Source organism: Mustelus asterias, chromosome 1 (assembly GCF_964213995.1).
Source record: "Mustelus asterias chromosome 1, sMusAst1.hap1.1, whole genome shotgun sequence".
Taxonomy (NCBI): domain Eukaryota; kingdom Metazoa; phylum Chordata; class Chondrichthyes; order Carcharhiniformes; family Triakidae; genus Mustelus; species Mustelus asterias.
Genome location: NC_135801.1, coordinates 155,455,114 through 155,474,496, shown reverse-complemented (window position 1 = coordinate 155,474,496; position 19,383 = coordinate 155,455,114). Strand labels below are relative to the sequence as shown.

At 40.7% G+C, this 19,383-nt stretch overlaps 1 protein-coding gene across 47 annotated transcripts in view; it reads right to left on the bottom strand.

Annotated features, from left to right (window-relative positions):
* Window positions 1–19,383, bottom strand: part of celf4 (CUGBP, Elav-like family member 4) — a 1,189,091-nt gene that overhangs the window by 566,452 nt on the left and 603,256 nt on the right. For 22 of the 47 annotated variants that reach the window (XM_078221047.1, XM_078221150.1, XM_078220968.1 and 19 more), the window contains exon 4: window positions 255–260. The exons of the other annotated variants lie outside the window; for them this stretch is intronic. In XM_078221047.1, the coding sequence (XP_078077173.1) occupies window positions 255–260 (6 nt within the window). The remainder of the gene's footprint in view (window positions 1–254; window positions 261–19,383) is intronic. 47 annotated transcript variants of the gene reach the window in all.

Below are 19,383 nucleotides of genomic sequence, written 5' to 3'. Positions count from 1 at the left end.
CTGGTAGTAAAATAGGACAGTAAACTGCTCTTTTTGAGAAATCAGCAGCACTGCAAGCATCTTTTGCTCAGCTCCTGGGAAAGTGCCGATGTGGATCTGTGATTCCATTATGCCAGCCCCTGAAGAACATCTAAAGTCAACACAGCCTCCTAGAAATGACATCATGCCACAATTAATCAAATTACTGCTAATAATATAAATACACAGATCGGGACGTGCATGTCACAGAGCGCCTGCCATTGTGTGATGGAGACCGCAAGCTCTGTGAACTAGCTCCGCCTGAAACTTTGGAGAAAAACAGCCTGAGCACTGGTTCCCTGGTGTGGAGAGGCCGGCGTTGGACTGGGGTAAACACAGTAAGGAGTCTAACAACACCAGGTTAAAGTCCAACAGGTTTATTTGGTAGCAAACGCCACTAGCTTTTGGAGCGCTGGTTCCCTGGACAGGGCCAATCCTGCAGGTGCCAGTGTAATGTGCCTCACCTGATTGTTGCTGGTGTCTATTGTACAGTTGATATAAGTGAACAGCAGCATTACAAAATCTACAATGGTCACTGAGTCAGTATCTTTTAATAATGATTCTGCCCCACCTGAGAAGAAACACCAAAGAATACCAGATAGCAAGGGGAGGACAGAGCCCAAAATCTACAAATTTTAAAATTTGTTCATGGGATATGGGAAAACTCCTGGGAAAGTGCTGATATGGATCTGCACATTTAGGATCAAGATGAGGAAAAACCCCTTCACTCAATGCATTGTTTGTCTTTGGAATTTTCTCCATGCAGCTGGGACTGCTCAGTTGTTGAGGGTCAATAGATGTTTGGTTGCTGCGACCTATTCCTATTATCAAAGTAGCTGCTGACTGAGAACAGACAGATAAGGCAGGAATTGCCAGATTGAGTTGGTCCTTCCTTTTGTTGACCGGACATCAATGGGGAATTTTCCACTTTGTCGGGGAGATGCCCATGTTGTAGCTATACTGGAAACATTTGGTTAGAGATGCTGTATCGGAAGTCAGAAAATCACTACAGTCAGAAAATGATTGGCACCTATAAGCTTTGCTACATCAAGTGGGTTCAGCCAGCTTTTGATACCATGAGAGGTGGATTGAGTTGTGGAGAAGCAATATTAGGTTCTCATTATTACCCCACTTTTAGACAGGTATAGCTTGGTAGTGAGATGGAAAAATGGCCCACTCCTATATATTTTTACTGCTGATACCCTCTGGCTCAACTTTGTGAAGGAATCTTTCCCCAGGCCCTTGATCAGCCCTTGTCTCTGAGTGCTCAGTTAGCACTGGCAACTCACGATTTTATCACCAAATCACCATTACTGGTGATTGGCTGCTTCCCCAGGCACAGTGGCACAGTGGCTAGCACTGCTGCCACACAGCGCCAGGTACCCGGGTTCAATTCCCGGCTTGGGTCACCGTGTGGAGTTTGCACGTTCTCCCTGTGTCTGTGTGTGGGTTTCCTCTAGGTGCTCCATTTTCCTTCCACAGTCCAAAGATGTGCTGGTTAGGTGAATTGGCCATGCTAAATTCTCCCTCAGTGTACCCGAACAGGTGTTGGAGTGTGGCAACTAGGGAATTTTCACAGTAACTTCATTGTGGTGTGAATGTAAGCCTACTTGTGACTAATAAATAAACTCTACTCTAATGGCATTTATCCATCCACCTGATGTTTCCAATAGTACACGTGGATGTACTTTGCAATGCAAATTAACAAAGTTCATTTCATTTCAATGTAAAAGTGGTGCAGCAATAATAACCAGACAGTAAACTCCACTTGTACTGGTGGGCAGGGGATGTGGGAGATGACTTATTTCTGGAAGAAAATAATCTACAAGTCCTTCATTTCAGACATCAGTGAGACTGAGGTAAATCACCAACTAGTGATTATCAAGCGTGGGTTTTAGAAAGCTGTACATAGTAGGAGGAAAGTAAGACTACACCATATCATAATTAATATTAATTATGTAGACATTTGAAGTTGAATACTGTTAGCATGATAATGTTTTCTACTGTAGTTTCTAAAATCCAATAATTGACTCCTGAAAATTGTGTATGGGTGTCCTACCTTCAGGATCCACATTAATAGGAGCACCTCACAGACACACAGCTTTCCAAAATGTGCTCTTGAGCTCTGTGAAGTAACTCAAATAGAATCATAGAATAGAATCCCTACAGTGCAGAAAGAGGCCATTTGGCCCATTGAGCGTGCCTCAACAATGATGCCACCCAGACCCTATGCCTGTAACCCCAGGTATTTACCTTGCTAGCCCTCTGATACCAAGGGGTAACTTATCATGGCCTATCAACCTAACCTGCACATCTTTGGACTATGGGAGGAAACCTCAGCACCCAGAAGAAACCCACGCAGACACGGGGAGAAAGTGTAACTTAACAGACAGTGTCTCCACACAGACAGTGACCCTGAGGCTGGAATTGAACCTGGGACCCTGGTGCTGTGAGACAGCAGTGCTAACCACTGTGCCACCATGCCATCCAAGGTGGGATTATAACCAAGCGCTGTGACTGGATATTTCAATGAAGAACTGTTAAGTTTGTAAAGAGCTAACCATGGACACTGAATCTGGGACTTGCTGAAGGATTCAAAGGCTGGGAGAATACTGAAAAGTAACTGGGCCAGAAAGGGTTAACTGATCTTTGTGGAAGTCACTCATTTAAATTAACACTTACAAGTGAAAATAATTCACTCCATTCTCCCAAAATACTGCCCTGATGGATTTTGAACATTAAAATTCGTTGCATATTTTAATGACGTTTACCTACCTTTTTATTATTAATATCTCCATTTGATACAAATGCTGTTATTTCCATGTACAAAAATTGTCACTGTATATAATGAAAATGAAATAGAACTTTTAATACTGTCAGAATAAAATAATGAATAAATTACCACTGTCTTAATCTTTCATGTCTTTTAATGGCGATTCCCTAAAAGAGAAAGTGGATTATAATTTGCCAGTGAAATGATTAAAGACGAACCATTATCAGAAAGCATATTCCACTAGATTGGATATGACTTCCAGATTTATCTGGGGCACAGGCTGGAGAGAACCAATACCTAGAGTGGTGGGCTCTTATATTTCCTTCCTCCCCCACCCCCCATCCCCCAGGTGACAGGATGGAGAATGGACGATGTCAACTCACTGTCATCGAGGAGTGCTCCATGCCTTGTTTTCTCCTGCATTCATTTAGCCTTTCATTTGAGACTCTACCTATTGTGGCTGTTTCACACTAGCGGAGATGAGTAATCCGGGCTGCCTGTCACTTCTCCTGCATCACGAAGCTGCCTGCACACAGTCTAATTGCCATCACAACATTTGAATCGACACTTCATTTAGAATATGACATTATTTTGCAACCAGAGGAATATGAATATAGAATTTCTAATAAAACCATGTAGTGCTCGGCAGCAGGCAGACTTCATTTTTTGAGACAAAGATTTGATTTTCTAATTTTTTTTCCCACGACACCAATGACCTGGTTCATAGGGTTCAGAATCCTTTGTTTAATTGCCTGCTACATATCAGTTAAATTGAAAAAAAAAATGTAATAAAGTAATCAGTCAATTGACAAAAAAAGTATTTGAAATAGTATTAGGATTTCTTATTGCATTAGCTTCACAAAATTGTTTTCCTCTTCCTATTGAGAGTATCACACAAAGCAGTTTAATTAGGTTCTACTTTCCCAGTTTTCTTCCCTGCTGTCTTTTTTGATTCCTATTTGCTTTGTGTGATTGTCTTCTATTTTCTGACCTGCTTTATTTCACTTTTTTTGTTCTCTTTCTTTTGTTCCCCTTTCTCAACGTATTCTGAAACAATGAAGATTGCATTAAAATGGAAATGATCCAACTGCTTTTCAGGACTTGCATTTCATTGGCAGCCTATGGTTATTAAAAAAAAAAATTAAATCAAAACAGAAGCTTGGTTCGACCACAGTTGAAATGCTGTGCCCAGCTCTGGTCTCCACACGAGAGAGAGGACAGGGAAGCACTGGCAAACGCGTTGAGAAAAAGACTTACTGGGGTATTACCAGAGCTGAGAGGATGGAACTGTTACGAAAGGACGGTCAGGCTGGGGTTCGACTCACTGGAAACAGAAAGACCCGATAAAGGCCTTTCAAATTAGGAAGTTCAGTCGGGTGGGTGCATAAAACAAAACTGTTTCCACCTACTGGTGAGACCAGAACAAGGAGGGGTGTGGGGTGGGGGGAGGGGGGGGGGGAGGGGGGGGGGGATGGGGGTGGCATTGGGGGGAGGGGGTGGGGGGGGCAGGATCTTAAATATAAAGATAGCCACTGATACATCAAAATAGAAAATTAGGAATAATTCACTCACAGATTAGCAAGAAGGTGGAACTCATTACAATACGTAGTGGTTGAAACACAAATTGTTGATATATTTATGGAGAGATTAGATGTGTCCAAGAGGGAGAAGAGAATGGATATGGGGACAAGGTAAGAAGAGGCAGTTAGAGTAAGAGGATGCTCATATGGAGCTTAAACATCAGATGGACTAGTTAGGATAAGTAACTTGTTTCTATGCTATAGATTCTGCGTAATTCAATTTTAATATAAACTAACTGGAAATATCACATATTTTAAAAATACTTGACTTCATAGAATCCCTACAGTACAAAAGGAGACAATTCGGCCCTTCGGGTCTGCACTGACAATGATCCCACCCAGGCCCTATCCCCTCAACTTCACACATTTACCCCGCTAACCCCTCTCACCTACACATCCCAGGACACTAAGCGACAATTTAACATGGCCAATCAATCTAACCCGCACATCTTTGGACCATGGGAGGAAACCAGAGCACCTAGAGGAAACCCAGGCAGACTCCACACAGACAGTGATCCAAGCCGGGAATTGAATCCGGGTCCCTGGAGCTGTGAGGCAGCAGTGCTAACCACTGTGCCACCCAAGGGTGATTCTTTTCAATTTAACCTGGAGATTGAAATTGCTCTGAGCAAATGAAACACAGCCCGTCCCCTATCCAAAATTAGCTTTTCCTTTCAAATAAATTCTCCTCTACTTCTTCCAAATAATTTCTGTATTCCAAAGGTCTGGGATCGTGGTGTCTTGTTAAATTATATATGGGACATCTAGCAAGAAGCTATTTGAATGCAGCATTATTTTCATAGGAGGGTAATCTCAATGTTGATATATTCTTTCTTAATTAGATTTTGCATAGAACATGTTTGCCTGCTCTGATATGTCAGTTCAAAATGTAGGGAAGTTGTATATAATCCCAAAGTTGAGTTTTGGAGTTAATATGAGGCACTTGGGAAGAGTCATTTTGAAATACAAGCGGTAAGAAGGATTAAATTTCCCAGTGAGAAAAATCAGTGATGCGCCAACTTGATCCATGCTTCGGTGAAAGATCAGAGACGGAATTCTAACCTCAGAAATAAGTCGCAAAGGTTCAATTCTTCCTTTGAACACCAGCACGGGAAGATAGTTTAGTCACTAATGTTCTGACTCTAAAATGTGAGAGAAACTATTTGAAGTTCCAATGTTTGATGATGAAGCCTTAATATTCGCTTTTTAGTTCCATTCAAATTCGTATCCTCTACTTCAAATAAATGTGGCTTTGGTACTGACCATAATTTGAATCCAACTTTATGCTTTAACTTTTTAAGTTCAAACAAAATATACATAATAATAAAGGTTTATTATTTTATCTGCACGCTCAGTGCTTGCTCCTTGTCTCTGTATTTCTCTCTGACCACCTACACATCCAAATTGCTTAATTTAACAACAGATACAACTTTGTAATGGTGGTCCTTGAGGTTAGCATTAAACTGAAATGTTCTTTCCTCAGTCATCTCCAATGCTTCATTTTCAGCTACTGGCAGCTGTAATTAGGGTTAACCAGAAAAAAAACCAAAAAACACAAAACTACCCATAATAGAAAGAAGATCCCTATTTTCCCTAAACTAATTGAAACATACATTTTTTATAAAGGCTTGCTTACAATTATATTAAAGTAAAATGTAAGTTATTATTCTTAATGCAGATTTTTCTTTAATGCATGAATGCACTTCCAAGACCTCATTAAGATTCTGAGCTGCTGTCAACTAGTAAATCTATCTCTTAAAGTCATCTGTGGAGTGTAGTAGTTTTGAAGTTATTAAGGCTGCTCCGTTTCAGATTCATTGCAAGAATCGTGTCAGCTCCAGCTCGAGCCATGATAAAGTGAACTGACATATTGAACTTCTTGCCAGTGGGGATCATATTAGTGCTCATGCAAATCAATTCCACACATGACATTTGCTCTCGTGGACTGGGGCTGCTATGCACATGTGAACAAAATGGGCAAATCTGTCTTTTTCTTTTCAGCTGCATGTCACATATATGCCTTCACATAGTTACAATGCCTATTGGTTCTTTGCAGCTACAGCCCAGGCTTTGAGACTGAGCCTTAGTAATGCCAGGAACATAAAGATCATCATAAGTAGGAACTGGAGGAGGTTATTTGGCCCTTCGAGTCTAGTCCACCATTCAACAAGGTCTTCTAACTCAACTCCACTTCCTGCACTATCCTTAATCTCGCTTAATTTCCTTATCACCACAAAGTCATTCAATCTCTCTCGCATTCTCATTGACTGAGCATCCACAGCTCTCTGGGGTTTAGAATTCCAAACATTCACAGCCTTTTGGGATTTTTGTACTGAGACATCACAGCCCACTTTAATTTGATCTCTCTTTATATCGAAGCCTGGACATGCCAACAGTGGAGGTGTAATGTGGGGCAGGAAACCTGGCTGATTCCTCCTTCCCCAGTGTCCTGAGGATAGTTTCAGCACCCAATTGAAGCTGAGATCAGCTAATTCAGTGACAACAGTGAATGGAAACTTGGTACACAGGAACAGGGGTAGACCATTCAGCTCTTTGAGCCTGTTCTGCAACTCAATTAGGTCCTGGCTGATCTGTAGCTTAACTCCATTTGGTATTGTATCGGACTTTTAGCTCAATCTCACAGTGCGCTTATTAATTGATCTAAGCATCCCAATAGCATTGTGATACCAGGATAGAATTGCTCTCGATTTTTTTATTGTAGTTAACAGTCTTTTCATTCCTGCACTGACCTTCCTTTTGAATATAAAATGGACTTTTACCCTCACCCACACGTCTGCTCTCTCAAATATAAAACCACACACTGACTGGCTCCTGAAGGATGAATGGCACACTGTTCATGTGCCATTTTTTTCCATGTCATTAAGCACACATCTGGGGTTTACATACGCTGGTGTGCAGATATGCAAATACAGTACTCCAGTTCAAAAGTGTAGTGACAGCTAACCTAGTCGACTAGTTGAAGATGCCAATATTCAGTGGCAGGCCCACTTACGCAACAACATGAACAATACCTGGATAGTTCCATTCAAAGCACATATGCAGTGTCACAGAATGAAATCTTAAACAAATTGCTAAATACCATGTCAAAAAAAACCTTCTCAGCAGGCTCAAGAACCAGAGAATTAATCAAACCGTTCTGATACTTATTGATGTAACTATGAAATGTCATTGTGTATCTTTATTAACTCATTATCTGTTCAATATCAAAATATGTGCATCAATACAAGGAGAATAGAACAATACTGTCCCAAAAATCACAGTTCCTAGTTTTCAAATGTCTTGACTGTTGACACACTGTTTTTAATGGTTCTGATTTTTTTTATTTGATTAATTATTTTTTGTGACAGAGGAACACAACTGTCTGAGGGGGTGTGGGGGTGTGGGGGGGGGGTACAGTGGTTGTAAATACATGTGATTAAAGCGGCATCTAGACCTGCTATGCATTGCAGGAGCCTCTGGCTTTTAAGCATCGTCTACTTTAAACTCTTAATGGATTAAAAAGAGGTCTCACAAAAGTTACATCAGCAGCAGAATTTCTTTCTCTCAACTCCCCCAAAGCAATGCATCCTTTCCATGTCAGAGTCATGTTGCTGGTCAAAAGCATTGCTGTTATCTTCCAAATCCGCTTCAGTGGTTAGCCAACAGAGTTTGGGAAACAAAAAAAGCTTTTCTCAATTTTCTCAATTAATTGTGTCCTTTTCTGTTGCTTCCTCAACTAACACCACTGAAAATAATTTAATGGGCAGACATCACACTGATATTTGTCTGACTGTTGAGTGCATAATGACTGTCAATTCTTTTGGTAATAGCCAATGTATATAAATTAACTCAAACTACATGAGCTACTTTGAAAGGTTTCTAAGAGACAGAGCTCTATAAAAAAAAATAAGTATTTCTGAGGTATTAAACTTGATAGGTTAGGGCCACTTGGACATTGGATATCTATGGTGGTTTGTCCAGGGATGCTTTTCTCATATGTGAGCCATCACTGTGAGCATTGACAAGCCATTCAACTGGGGGAGCATCACAGACAAGCTGAAAATAAGCTTCATCTCATGGTGATGCGTGCTTTCTTCCAGTAGCAATCACTAGAGATCAGTAGTGGAAAACCTGGTCAATATTCCCCTTTGTAATCCAGGGCCATCGAAAAAAAAAACACTGCAGCACACCCCAACCCCTGCGCAAATCCCATCAGCATGAAGCCGACCTGGCTCCACTCCTACAGGCTCTGCAGCCATAATGCTCTGCAAGGCTCATTAACAAGGACTGAACGGGACTTCCACCTCTCATTGTGGCAGAGGTTATGTAGCTCCATCAGTGCAGGCAGAACCAAGAGGGCATCGGTGGCAGATGCCAGGACTGCAGCTGGAGAGAGGAGCCCAAGACCCTGGATTCCCGGAGCACATAAACCTAGGGTCTTGGGCCAGGAGGGTTTCTGAGTGTTAGGGAGAGGGGCAGTGAGGGAAGGGAGGATTGGTTTAAGTGATGGAGTGGGTAAGAGAAAGGGAAGCCACCATGCGATGCGTAAAGGGCAGCCCAGAGAGTGAGCCTGCCTTCCTTATTGCCCTTTAACTATTCGAGATTATCAATTGGGCTTCCTACTCCAATCCTATTGTCTACGCCAAATATATTCTGATACAGGTAGCCTAAATTGGCAGACCACCCACAACCAGAGTTCCATTGTCACCAGCCACCTCCAGTGCTTTCCAAGTGGCCGTTGCTCATGTGTGACCTTTAATAAGAGACATTTGCAGGCTGTTTAACAACAGAGGCATCACTGCAAATTTTAATTCTGACTTCACAGGTAGATGTACATTTCCAGCTAAATTTCTGGCAGATTCTGGAGCGGGACAGTGGTGGGATGGCACATTGGCACAGTGGTCAGCACTGCTGTCTCACAGCACCAGGGACCGGGTTCGATTCCTGGCTTGGGTCAATGTCTGTGCAGAGCTTGCTCATTCTCTCCGTGTCTGTGTGGGTTTCCTTCCACAGTCCAGAGATGTGTGCCTTCCAAAGGTGGATTGGCCATGCTAAATTGCCCCTTCATGTCAGGGGGACTAGCTAGGGTAAATGCATTGGGTTATGGGGATAGGGCCTGGTTGGGATTGTGGTCGGTGAGGACTCGATGGGCCGAATGGTCTCCTTCTGCACCGTAGGATTCTATTAAACGCTCCCCCCCCCCCCCGCCTCTGCTCCACAACAACACTGGGGCACTGAAGCCAATTACAGTATCCATGCAAAATAGGCCAAAAACTCAGCTTAGAATGGTGATCACATTTGGGACTGTTCTGTCTGCCTGGTATTAAGCAGCTAAAGTGGAGTAGTTTGTAGGCCCAGCTAACCAGAATGATGTGAGTTCATCCCTGCATCAATGATTGTGTCTGCTGTTACATCTGTATTTAAAACAGCAGAAGAAGTTGATCATAAAGCAAAGTATTATGGATAGAAATATGGATGGAAAGGGCGGCATGGTAGCACAGTGGTTAGCACTGCTGCTTCACAGCTCCAGGGACCTGGGTTCGATTCCCGGCTTGGGTCACTGTCTGTGTGGAGTTTGCACATTCTCCTCGTGTCTGCGTGGGTTTCCTCTGGGTGTTCCGGTTTCCTCCCACAGTCCAAAAATGTGCGGGTTAGGTTGATTGGCCGTGCTAAAAAAAATTGCCCTTAGTGTCCTGAGATGCGTAGATTAGAGGGATTAGCAGGTACAATATGGAGGGATATGGGGCTAGGGCCTGGGTGGGATTGTGGTCGGTGCAGACTCGATGGGCCAAATGGCCTCTTTCTGCACTGTAGGGTTTCTATGATTCTATGAAATTGAACAGAAAATGCGAGAACCACTCAGCAAGCCAGGCAGTAACATTGTGTTAATGTTTTTGGTTGATAGTTTGTCATCAGAATCTGGTAAATAGTCATTGATATGAAAAATGTCATCCTGCAGTAATATATGACTCACTGAGGTAAAAATATCCCTGCTGGCTAACACCATGAAGTTATTGTGAAGTTCAGAGTATAACCCTTCTCTGCTTTTAGAAGGAATTAAGCATTCTTGAACATTCCACAATGAGATGAAATAAATAGTATGAAAATCAGGAGGGTTCTATAAAGGGTGAGTGATGTGCCAAAAGGAATGAAACCTACTCCACCATCTAAATGAAAAGTTTTTAACAAAACAACAATATTGGAAGCATGTGTTTTTTTCTCAGTTGGTTCAAATTTAAGATATTTGAAACATGACATGAGTTTTCATTCGGGCACTAGTTGCACAATAAAATTTGCTTAATTCTAAACAGAGCGGATTAAAGTTTATTTATTAGTCACAAGTAAGACTTACATTAACACTGCAATGAAGTTACTGTGAAATTCCTCTAGTCACCACATTCCAGCGCCTGTTCACCTAACCAGCATATCTTTCAGACTGTGGGAGGAAACCAGAGCACCCAGAGGAAACCCACGCAGACACGGGGAGAATGTGTAAGCTCCACACAGACAGTGACCCAAGCTGAGAATCAAACCCGGGTCCCTGGCACTGTGAGACACCAACTGTGCCACCGTACCGCCTGATTGTTATCCTGAATGTGAGGTTCACACAGTCACATCTCATTTGATAGATTCAACACTTGCTTGTGAATTAAACTGGGATGTTTTCAACTTGTTACAAAAAAGAGTTGATGGTAATAGCTCACCCCTATCTTAAGGGAAATTAGAGATGGATAATAAATGAAAGAATAAAAAAACTGCTCAGTATAAGATGGCTTCATTATACTTGTGTGTACTAACATAAATAAGCCCATACACTAGTGTAAACCATGATGTGACTAACCCTTTTAATCTCAAAATCTTTTTTGGCCACTGAAAGGAAAGCAGGAAAGAATGCTGGCTCAGATGGCAAACACAGGGCAAACACATGGTCCTGAGCCATAAATACTGACCCATACAATGTCCCACATTTTGATCCTTGTCTATGTTGAGTTGGGAATACAAATCAACCACTAATAGGTTTCTATACGAATTATAACTTTCTCTTGCTTGAGGTTTCTGTGTTGGAATTGATAATACAATTGAAATATTTTATGATGCATCACTTTGTCTTGATTTGCAAATATATGAAATATTTTAGACCATTTGTAATTTTTCTGTACATAATTCAATTAAATATGAATAATTTATCTCATTCTATGTTACATTCTGATTTAGGAGTGCTGGTGTGTTCTAAAAAATGAATAAATGAATTATAATAGTAGAGGAAAACAAACAGAAATATATGCATATCTTTGGGTTTAATGGTGATTTCTTGACATATAATGATACTAATCTTTATAATATTGATTACAGTAAACATAAAATGCAGATAGTAAATGGCAGTACATTAATTTTCCACGCAAGTCAAAGCTTCACTTCTTTGAACATACGTGGGGTGGCACTGTCTTGCTTCAAAGGCAAGAAACCTAACTTGTGAAATCTTGCTGTAATATCCTTATAATTCTTTGCTCCATCAACAACCAGATGTTAATTTCTTAACTTAGTTTAGTGAGAAATGCATTGCATAAGACAGAGACCAAAACACAAATGAAATAAGTCAACCATAAGAGTAAAGTTTGAAACACCTTGGTCTATCTTAGGAAGCATATGTTATTCAAAAGTATTTTTTAACCCAACAAGTTCGAACAAAAAAATTAGGAAATTAGAATGACCAAGCATGTTGCTGCATACCACAGCGAATCCATACCAAATGCAGAGTGACAAGATTCTCATCACCTCTTCTATAAAGCTATCCAAAAGCAATCCATATCACATTAATACAACATTAATATTTTTAGGTATTCTGTAGGATGTGACTTTGTTGTAAGCCAAAGATTTGTAAACTGCATTATGTACAAAATCTAATGGAAGTGCCGTTGGTCTCTTTCTTTCTCTCTCCCTGCCTAACTCTCTTGCACAAATATATTACTGAAATAGGACAGGGAAAATTTTGTCAGTGAAAGTTTAAAGAAATTGAAAACTGATTTTTTTGTATTAGCCTTATGCCTATTTAAAGCTAGTTCAGCATGGTGTTGGTGTTTATCTAACATTTCTCTTACATCCACTAAACAGTGGCACTGTGACAGAGCAGAAATCATCACATTTTCCTGGGCTATGAAAAATTGCTTAGAGCAGCAAAACTACATCAACCCCACTATTAAGCTGGCAGTAAGTATTTCTGTTGCATGTTTAAACAACATGCAATTCTGTCATATCTGGAAACTGCTTGGTTCCATGAACAATTTGATCTAACTTAAAAATATTGTTAAGTTGGGCACTATGCTTGACAAGATTAATTACATATGATTGACACCACGTTGGAGATGATCGGCGGTCAATCATCTCTGATGCCTAATCTAACCTTAGATGACATTGATTTGTGGCGAGGAATTAATTACTTGAAGTGTGTTATACAAAACCGTTTTAAATAAAGGACGTTTTTAGAATGATAATGTTTTATGGTATGCAAGTCTCTTTTTAATTAAACTCTTCAGTTTTGTAATAATATTTAACAAGCAATTTTTTATTTTTATAGTAGGCTGCGATGTTTCTATAATGGTGAGTAGAGTAGGAATGTTAACTCGATCCACGGCACTGATTTGTCGTTCTTAACAAGGAATGCCTGTCTCTGTCCATGGTGCTGAATGACAGACAATGGCTGTCTCTGTCCATGGTGCGGAATGACAGACAATGGCTGGTCTCTGGCCGTGGTGCTGAAGCTCAGTATGACAGGCTGTAACTGTCACGGTATGCGGGGATGATCACAGCATGACAGGTAATATCTGGCTACGTCCAAGGTACAGAATCACAGTATAAAAAGCAAATAACTGTCACTGTCATAGACTAAAACAGCAGCCAAAACAACCAATTCACAACTCTACATAAACCAATTATATTTAAAACATAGGCTAATATACAAGAAGATCTGGACAAGGTGTCTGGCATACAAATGAAGGATCTGGAGATGATAATATATCTGTTTGAAGAAGTCAGTCTAGGAGCATATGCACAGCACTGCACAGGTAGTAATGAAAAAGAGCACAGGGGAATCTTTAAATTTTGAGGAAGCTATAATTCTTTTTGATTTATGGTGTATCGATGGCATTTTCGAAGAGCTGAGAAATATCCTAGCACAAGCACTTGCAGACTTGGGATAAAAATAAATGGTAAAAAATATGAAAGATTCAAGAAGGATAGTCACAGTGGGATGCACATGAATTGGAGTATTTTTGACGTGAAGAGGTGTACAAAAATAAAAGCAACTTGTATTAATTAGCATTTATCTTGATAAAGAAATAGAAATGTATTTAGCAAACTGCAACCTTGGTTCTCATAGCCACCCTGTTCATTTTGAATATTTTCTCAAGAATAGTTTTAAGAAAAAAAATAGAAATGTTGATTTTTAAGCTTGTGTGTGTGTGTGTGTCCAGTGGAAGATGTGGAACAAGCACCCAATTCAACTGATTTATCGATTATATAAACTGAAGAAAATTAGGGACAGTTTCCCAAAAGCCGTAATTAGTTAACAATACCAAACAAGTGGGACGAGCATTAGTATATGAACCAAACATTGTATATTCCCTCCAACTTTGTAACATCACTTTTTAAAATATATGCACAAAACTTCTAAAATGTGCAAAGGGACCTGGGGGTCCTTGTGCATGAGACGCAAAAGCCCAGTCTGCAGGTACAACAGGTGATCAAGAAGGCAAATGGGATGTTGGCCTATATCGCGAGGGGGGTAGAATATAAAAGCAGGGATGTCTTGATGCACCTGTACAGGGCATTGGTGAGGCCGCAGCTGGAATACTGTGTGCAGTATTGGTCCCCTTATATGAGGAAGGATATATTGGCATTGGAGGGAGTGCAGAGAAGGTTCACCAGGTTGATACCGGAGATGAGGGGTTTGGATTATGAGGAGAGGCTGAGGAGATTGGGTTTGTACTCGTTGGAGTTTAGAAGGATGAGGGGGGATCTTATGGAGACTTCTAAGATAATGCGGGGGCTGGATAGGGTGGAGGCGGAGAGATTCTTTCCACTTAGTAAGGAAGTTAAAACTAGAGGACACAGCCTCAAAATAAAGGGGGGTCGGTTTAAGACAGAGTTGAGGAGGAACTTCTTCTCCCAGAGGGTGGTGAATCTCTGGAATTCTCTGCCCACTGAGGTGGTGGAGGCTACCTCGCTGAATATGTTTAAAGCGCGGATGGATGGATTCCTGATCGGTAAGGGAATTAAGGGTTATGGGGATCAGGCGGGTAAGTGGTACTGATCCACGTCAGATCAGCCATGATCTTATTGAATGGCGGGGCAGGCTCGAGGGGCTAGATGGCCTACTCCTGCTCCTATTTCTTATGTTCTTATTAATTCTAAAGTTTCAGATTAGCTCCTCTAGAAATGCTAAACTAATCTTAACCACATGGGATGTAAAATCCCAACAGTGCAGAAGGAGGCCATTCAGCCCATCGAGTCTGTACCAACCACAATCCCACCCAGGCCCTATTCCCATAACCCCACATATTTACCCTACTAATCCCCCTGAAACTAAGGGACAATTTAGCATGGCCAATCAACCTAACTGCACATCTTTGGACTGTATGAAAAAACCGGAGCAAACTAATGTAGACATGGGGAGAATGTTCAAACTCCACACAGACAGTGACCTGAGACCGGAATTGAACCCAGGTCCCTGGCACTGTGAGGCAGCAGTGCTAACCACTGTGCCACCATGCCGCCTGTAGTCATTGCCAAACAGCTTTTTTCTTCCTATTAATTGGTTGTACTGTTTAATGAGTACTTGTCTTCTTAATAATATTCACAAATAAATTCAAAGTTATATTTGGTTAGCCTCATTATAAAAATATTACCTTGCCATGCAGGCCAGATGGTATCAGGCTTCAGTTCCAAATTTAAAACATGTGATAAATTCTATGCATGCATTAGAAATCAAATGCCCAGCCTGCAGCAAATTTTGTCTATTAATCTATTCTATAATTAAAGGCAGGTCTGTGACTTTCTTAATGAGAGTTTAATTATTTAGGGTGAGACAAAGTGGACTAAGCAGAATGTAAATTATTCAACTTCTTTACAACAGGTTACTCTCCATCTTGCAAGGATTGAGTAACAATTAGAAACTAGAGTTTGCTTTCCATAGAGTATGAGGTTCCATATTTATAATTCACATGTGCATGGACATGCACACAGTGGCACAAAGGTTAGCACTGCTGCTTCACAGCGCCATGGACCTGGGTTCAATTCTGGCTTCAGCTGACTGTCTGTGTGGAGTTTGCACGTTCTCCCCATGTCTGCGTGGGTTTCCTCTGGGTAGTCCAGTTTCCTCCCACACTCCAAAGATGTGCAGGTTAGGTTGATTGGCTATGCTAAATTTTCCCTTGGTGTCGGGAGATTTACAGGATAAATTCATGGGGTTAAGAGGATAGGGCCTGGGTAGGATTGTTTTCGGTGCAGACTCGATGGGCCAAATGGCCTCCTTCTGCACTGTAGGGATTCTATGATTACTATGTGAACTCATACATTACTATATGTAGTTTTATATCCAAATATTACCGTGAGATAATGCAGTGAAGATGCGGCTTCAATACACAATATATTATCACCGATGAAAATTAATAAAATTCAAATGATTGTTATCAAAATTATTTATTGGATCCAATTGCTCGATGTTCAATTTTACCAAGTCTCATTCGGAAACTTCCCCTTATACTTGATTATTGAATGCATTATTATCCTGAAGCAATAATTGAAATAATTTTCAAATCGAGCATGCTTCAGGCTTGATTTTTGAAGAAAGTTGTGTATTTAAATGTCACTAAAGTTACTATGCACAAGTTCAGCTCAGATAAACAGTGAGATTCCAGGAGTTACATTTTACGAAGAAAAACATGATAAATTGAATGAAATCAATGCTTAATCTCAATTTTCTGTTTGCATCCCAATGGAAAAAAATCTGAAATAGATACCACATCACAGTTCAAGAAGAAAATAAAATGACATAGATCATTATTGACCAGATAACCTCTTTTTTGTATAAGATGAGAAATGTTTGCTTCTTCACACAGCTTAAGGTGGAACTCAGCTGCAGTTAGAATAAATAAAATGTCAGAATCAATTTGCCTTCTAGACCATCAATGACAGAAACTTGTCCATTGACATTGTGAATGAAGTAATGTTGACTTTTAGAGTGTGTCAACAATACTCATAACATCCAAATGTGACAGGAGGAACTCATGCTCATAGACTAACTCAACAAAACATTCTCGTGAAGCCAGTGCCTTTGGGATGATGTGAAGTCTTCAAGAATACTTCAAGATATATGCCTATCAATAATTCCAGCAGGCTTCAGGAGCAATTCCTTTGGAAAAGGTATTTAACAATCAGTGGTATGTATTTTTGGAAGTTGGCAAAAACTATGAGATAAGTCAAAGTTAGACCGAGCTTGAGGGACATGACTGTCAAATTATTAAACAATCACTCTTTAGAAATCAAAACTCTAATCCACTGCTTCCCAAACATTTTCCCACTGACCCCATTTTAAGAATAAAAAGTTGGTCTGACGCCAGACTGAGAGTGCGGTGGGAATGGGGTTGTCTGGCATTGTGGAGGGGGTATTTGTTGTGAGAGAGTTGTGAGAGTGGAGAGTTGTTGAGTGGATGGGGGGGTTGGGATAGTTGTTCAGGGGGCTCACTGGCTTTGAAAGCTCTGAAGTTCTGATTGGGTCCTGGAGCAAAGGTGGGCTATCCTGCTACTGTCTTAACTCAACAGTTGCCATCGCTGCCTCAGATCCCTTCAGGTCATGACCCATGATTTGGCAATCCTTGCTTTAATCTGTGACTTGAAGTTGTACGTTTGCTCTTTAGAAAAGATTGGTCAATTTGTGGGATTAAGACTACAATGCTTATTTACAATGATTACTTCGTTGTGACTATCCAGGCTGATCAAAAACAGCTTCCATTAGTTTATTTTCATTATTGAAGGACAAAACTTGTCTACTGCTCACAGTCCAACAGAACAGCAGCAATTACCATTGGTGTTTGGTATTTCAGTACGCTAAACCAACAAGACAGAGGAACAACAGTACATGTCCAAGACAGGATAGAATGTGACTTAGAGGAGAACCTATCAGTGATAGATATGGTAGGTGATGTTGAAATAAGCTTTGCAAATTGCTGTCATACATCATGTAGACAATAAATGAGCGGTTGAAGCAAAGGCATAGATGTGTCTAAGACAAGCTAGATAACTATAGGCGGGGAGAGGAGGAGAAGGCTACGTTGCTAGGATGAGATGACAACCCTGCAGTTACTTTCAACGGAGTCATTTTCTTTGCAAATCCACCTGCTGCCTTTTTGGCCCCTTGAAATATGCCCCTAGCATTCCCTATGTCAAAGGATATCTGGATATTTTGGCAAATTTGTAACCAGTACACCACCTGGTAGTCTGTTGGAGTTTACTTTGAGTGGCTGAGTGTACTCAGAGTCTTCTCACTTGGATCTATTTTGTAATTAATAAGAGTGGACCACTAGGCTTCAAACAGTGATATTAGCCTCAAACCAGTCAGCCCATGTGCATTTTTGCTTCCCATGTGTTGAGAATGCAGTACTGTGTCTTGAAGTATGTTCCATCTTGCTCCTGCGCTCTGCATGGAAGCACCTATTCAATCGACTTGAGGAATGGTTGTTTTTTTTTTTAACTGGGTAGGAAGTATTGATAGGAGGATAGCATTTCTGTTTTGAATGAAAAATGTCAAGGGTTACATACCAACACTGTTGCACATCATGGCACGATCTGCAAGACAGTCAGCACTGATGTAGCTGTGTGTGAGAAAGTTAGATAGAGAGTAATGTCTGGTGATGGTCAGATCCAGATGGTGCCAATATCCTGATCTTGTCAGGACACCTTGTGGTTAGCGGATCATGACTTCCTGGGTGTCCATGCCTCCATTACAAGACACCCGTAAACAAGATATGAAAATGGTAGACATTCACACTGACAACAATGGGACAGTTGCTGGTGGCCTCTGGACAGGCTTTGGAAGAGCTAGGCAGAAACAAAAAGAGCAGCTAGTTCAGAGTTGGGTGCAGAGAAAACCAAGGCCAGTGGATTGTGTAGCTCCTCGGTCAACTATCTTCTTCTCCAGAAAATTCAACAGAGACTAGCATGCCAGAGGAGGACCCCTTGCCCCACCAGGCAATGTTTAACACAGACGTGGCCACCACAGCACAAACCATGATTTTATCAGATGAAATTATGCCATAGATTGAACTAGGATTGATCCTTCTGCTTGGTGAAGATACAGGACTCAGAGTTCTGATGGAAATTATGTTGTTGAAATCAGAGACATGTTGTTGAAGTTTTTCATCTTGCACTCATCAGAACAGATAGAAAGACTTGTCCTAATCAGTTCAAGACAAAAACGTTGACAGCATGTCTCTTCTTTTTGAGATATGGTATTCTTTGTGTATGTAACTAAGATAAACAAAGGACATGAAACATAAATACAGAGTCATGACAGGAAAAATGACTGGTCAGTGCAATAAATTAAAGACTAGCCTTCCACCTTTGGTCCCATCTTTCCAGTATATTCTAGATTGAAGTAAATGAAGTAAAAAGGGCCCTATATGTGATGAGCTTGAGTATTTAGTGTACAAGTGTACAATACAAAACTACCCCCAATATGGCATCCTCTATGTATAGCTTATATGGGCAATGGTGTTGCATTCAAGATGAGGACATGTGGCTGGGTAGAAGAGAGATAGCTTTGCTTTGTACCTAACTGAGATTTAGTAGAGTTAGGATTACTTGATGTTGACATGAAGGGCATGAAATAGAAAAAGGAATAAAAAACGTAGAAGAAGTAGAGTAATATGTCTCACCGAGATGAGAACAAAAATAATGAATCAACAGATGAATGTTTCAAAGAACATTATAACTATAAGAGAACCAAGAAGAATGATT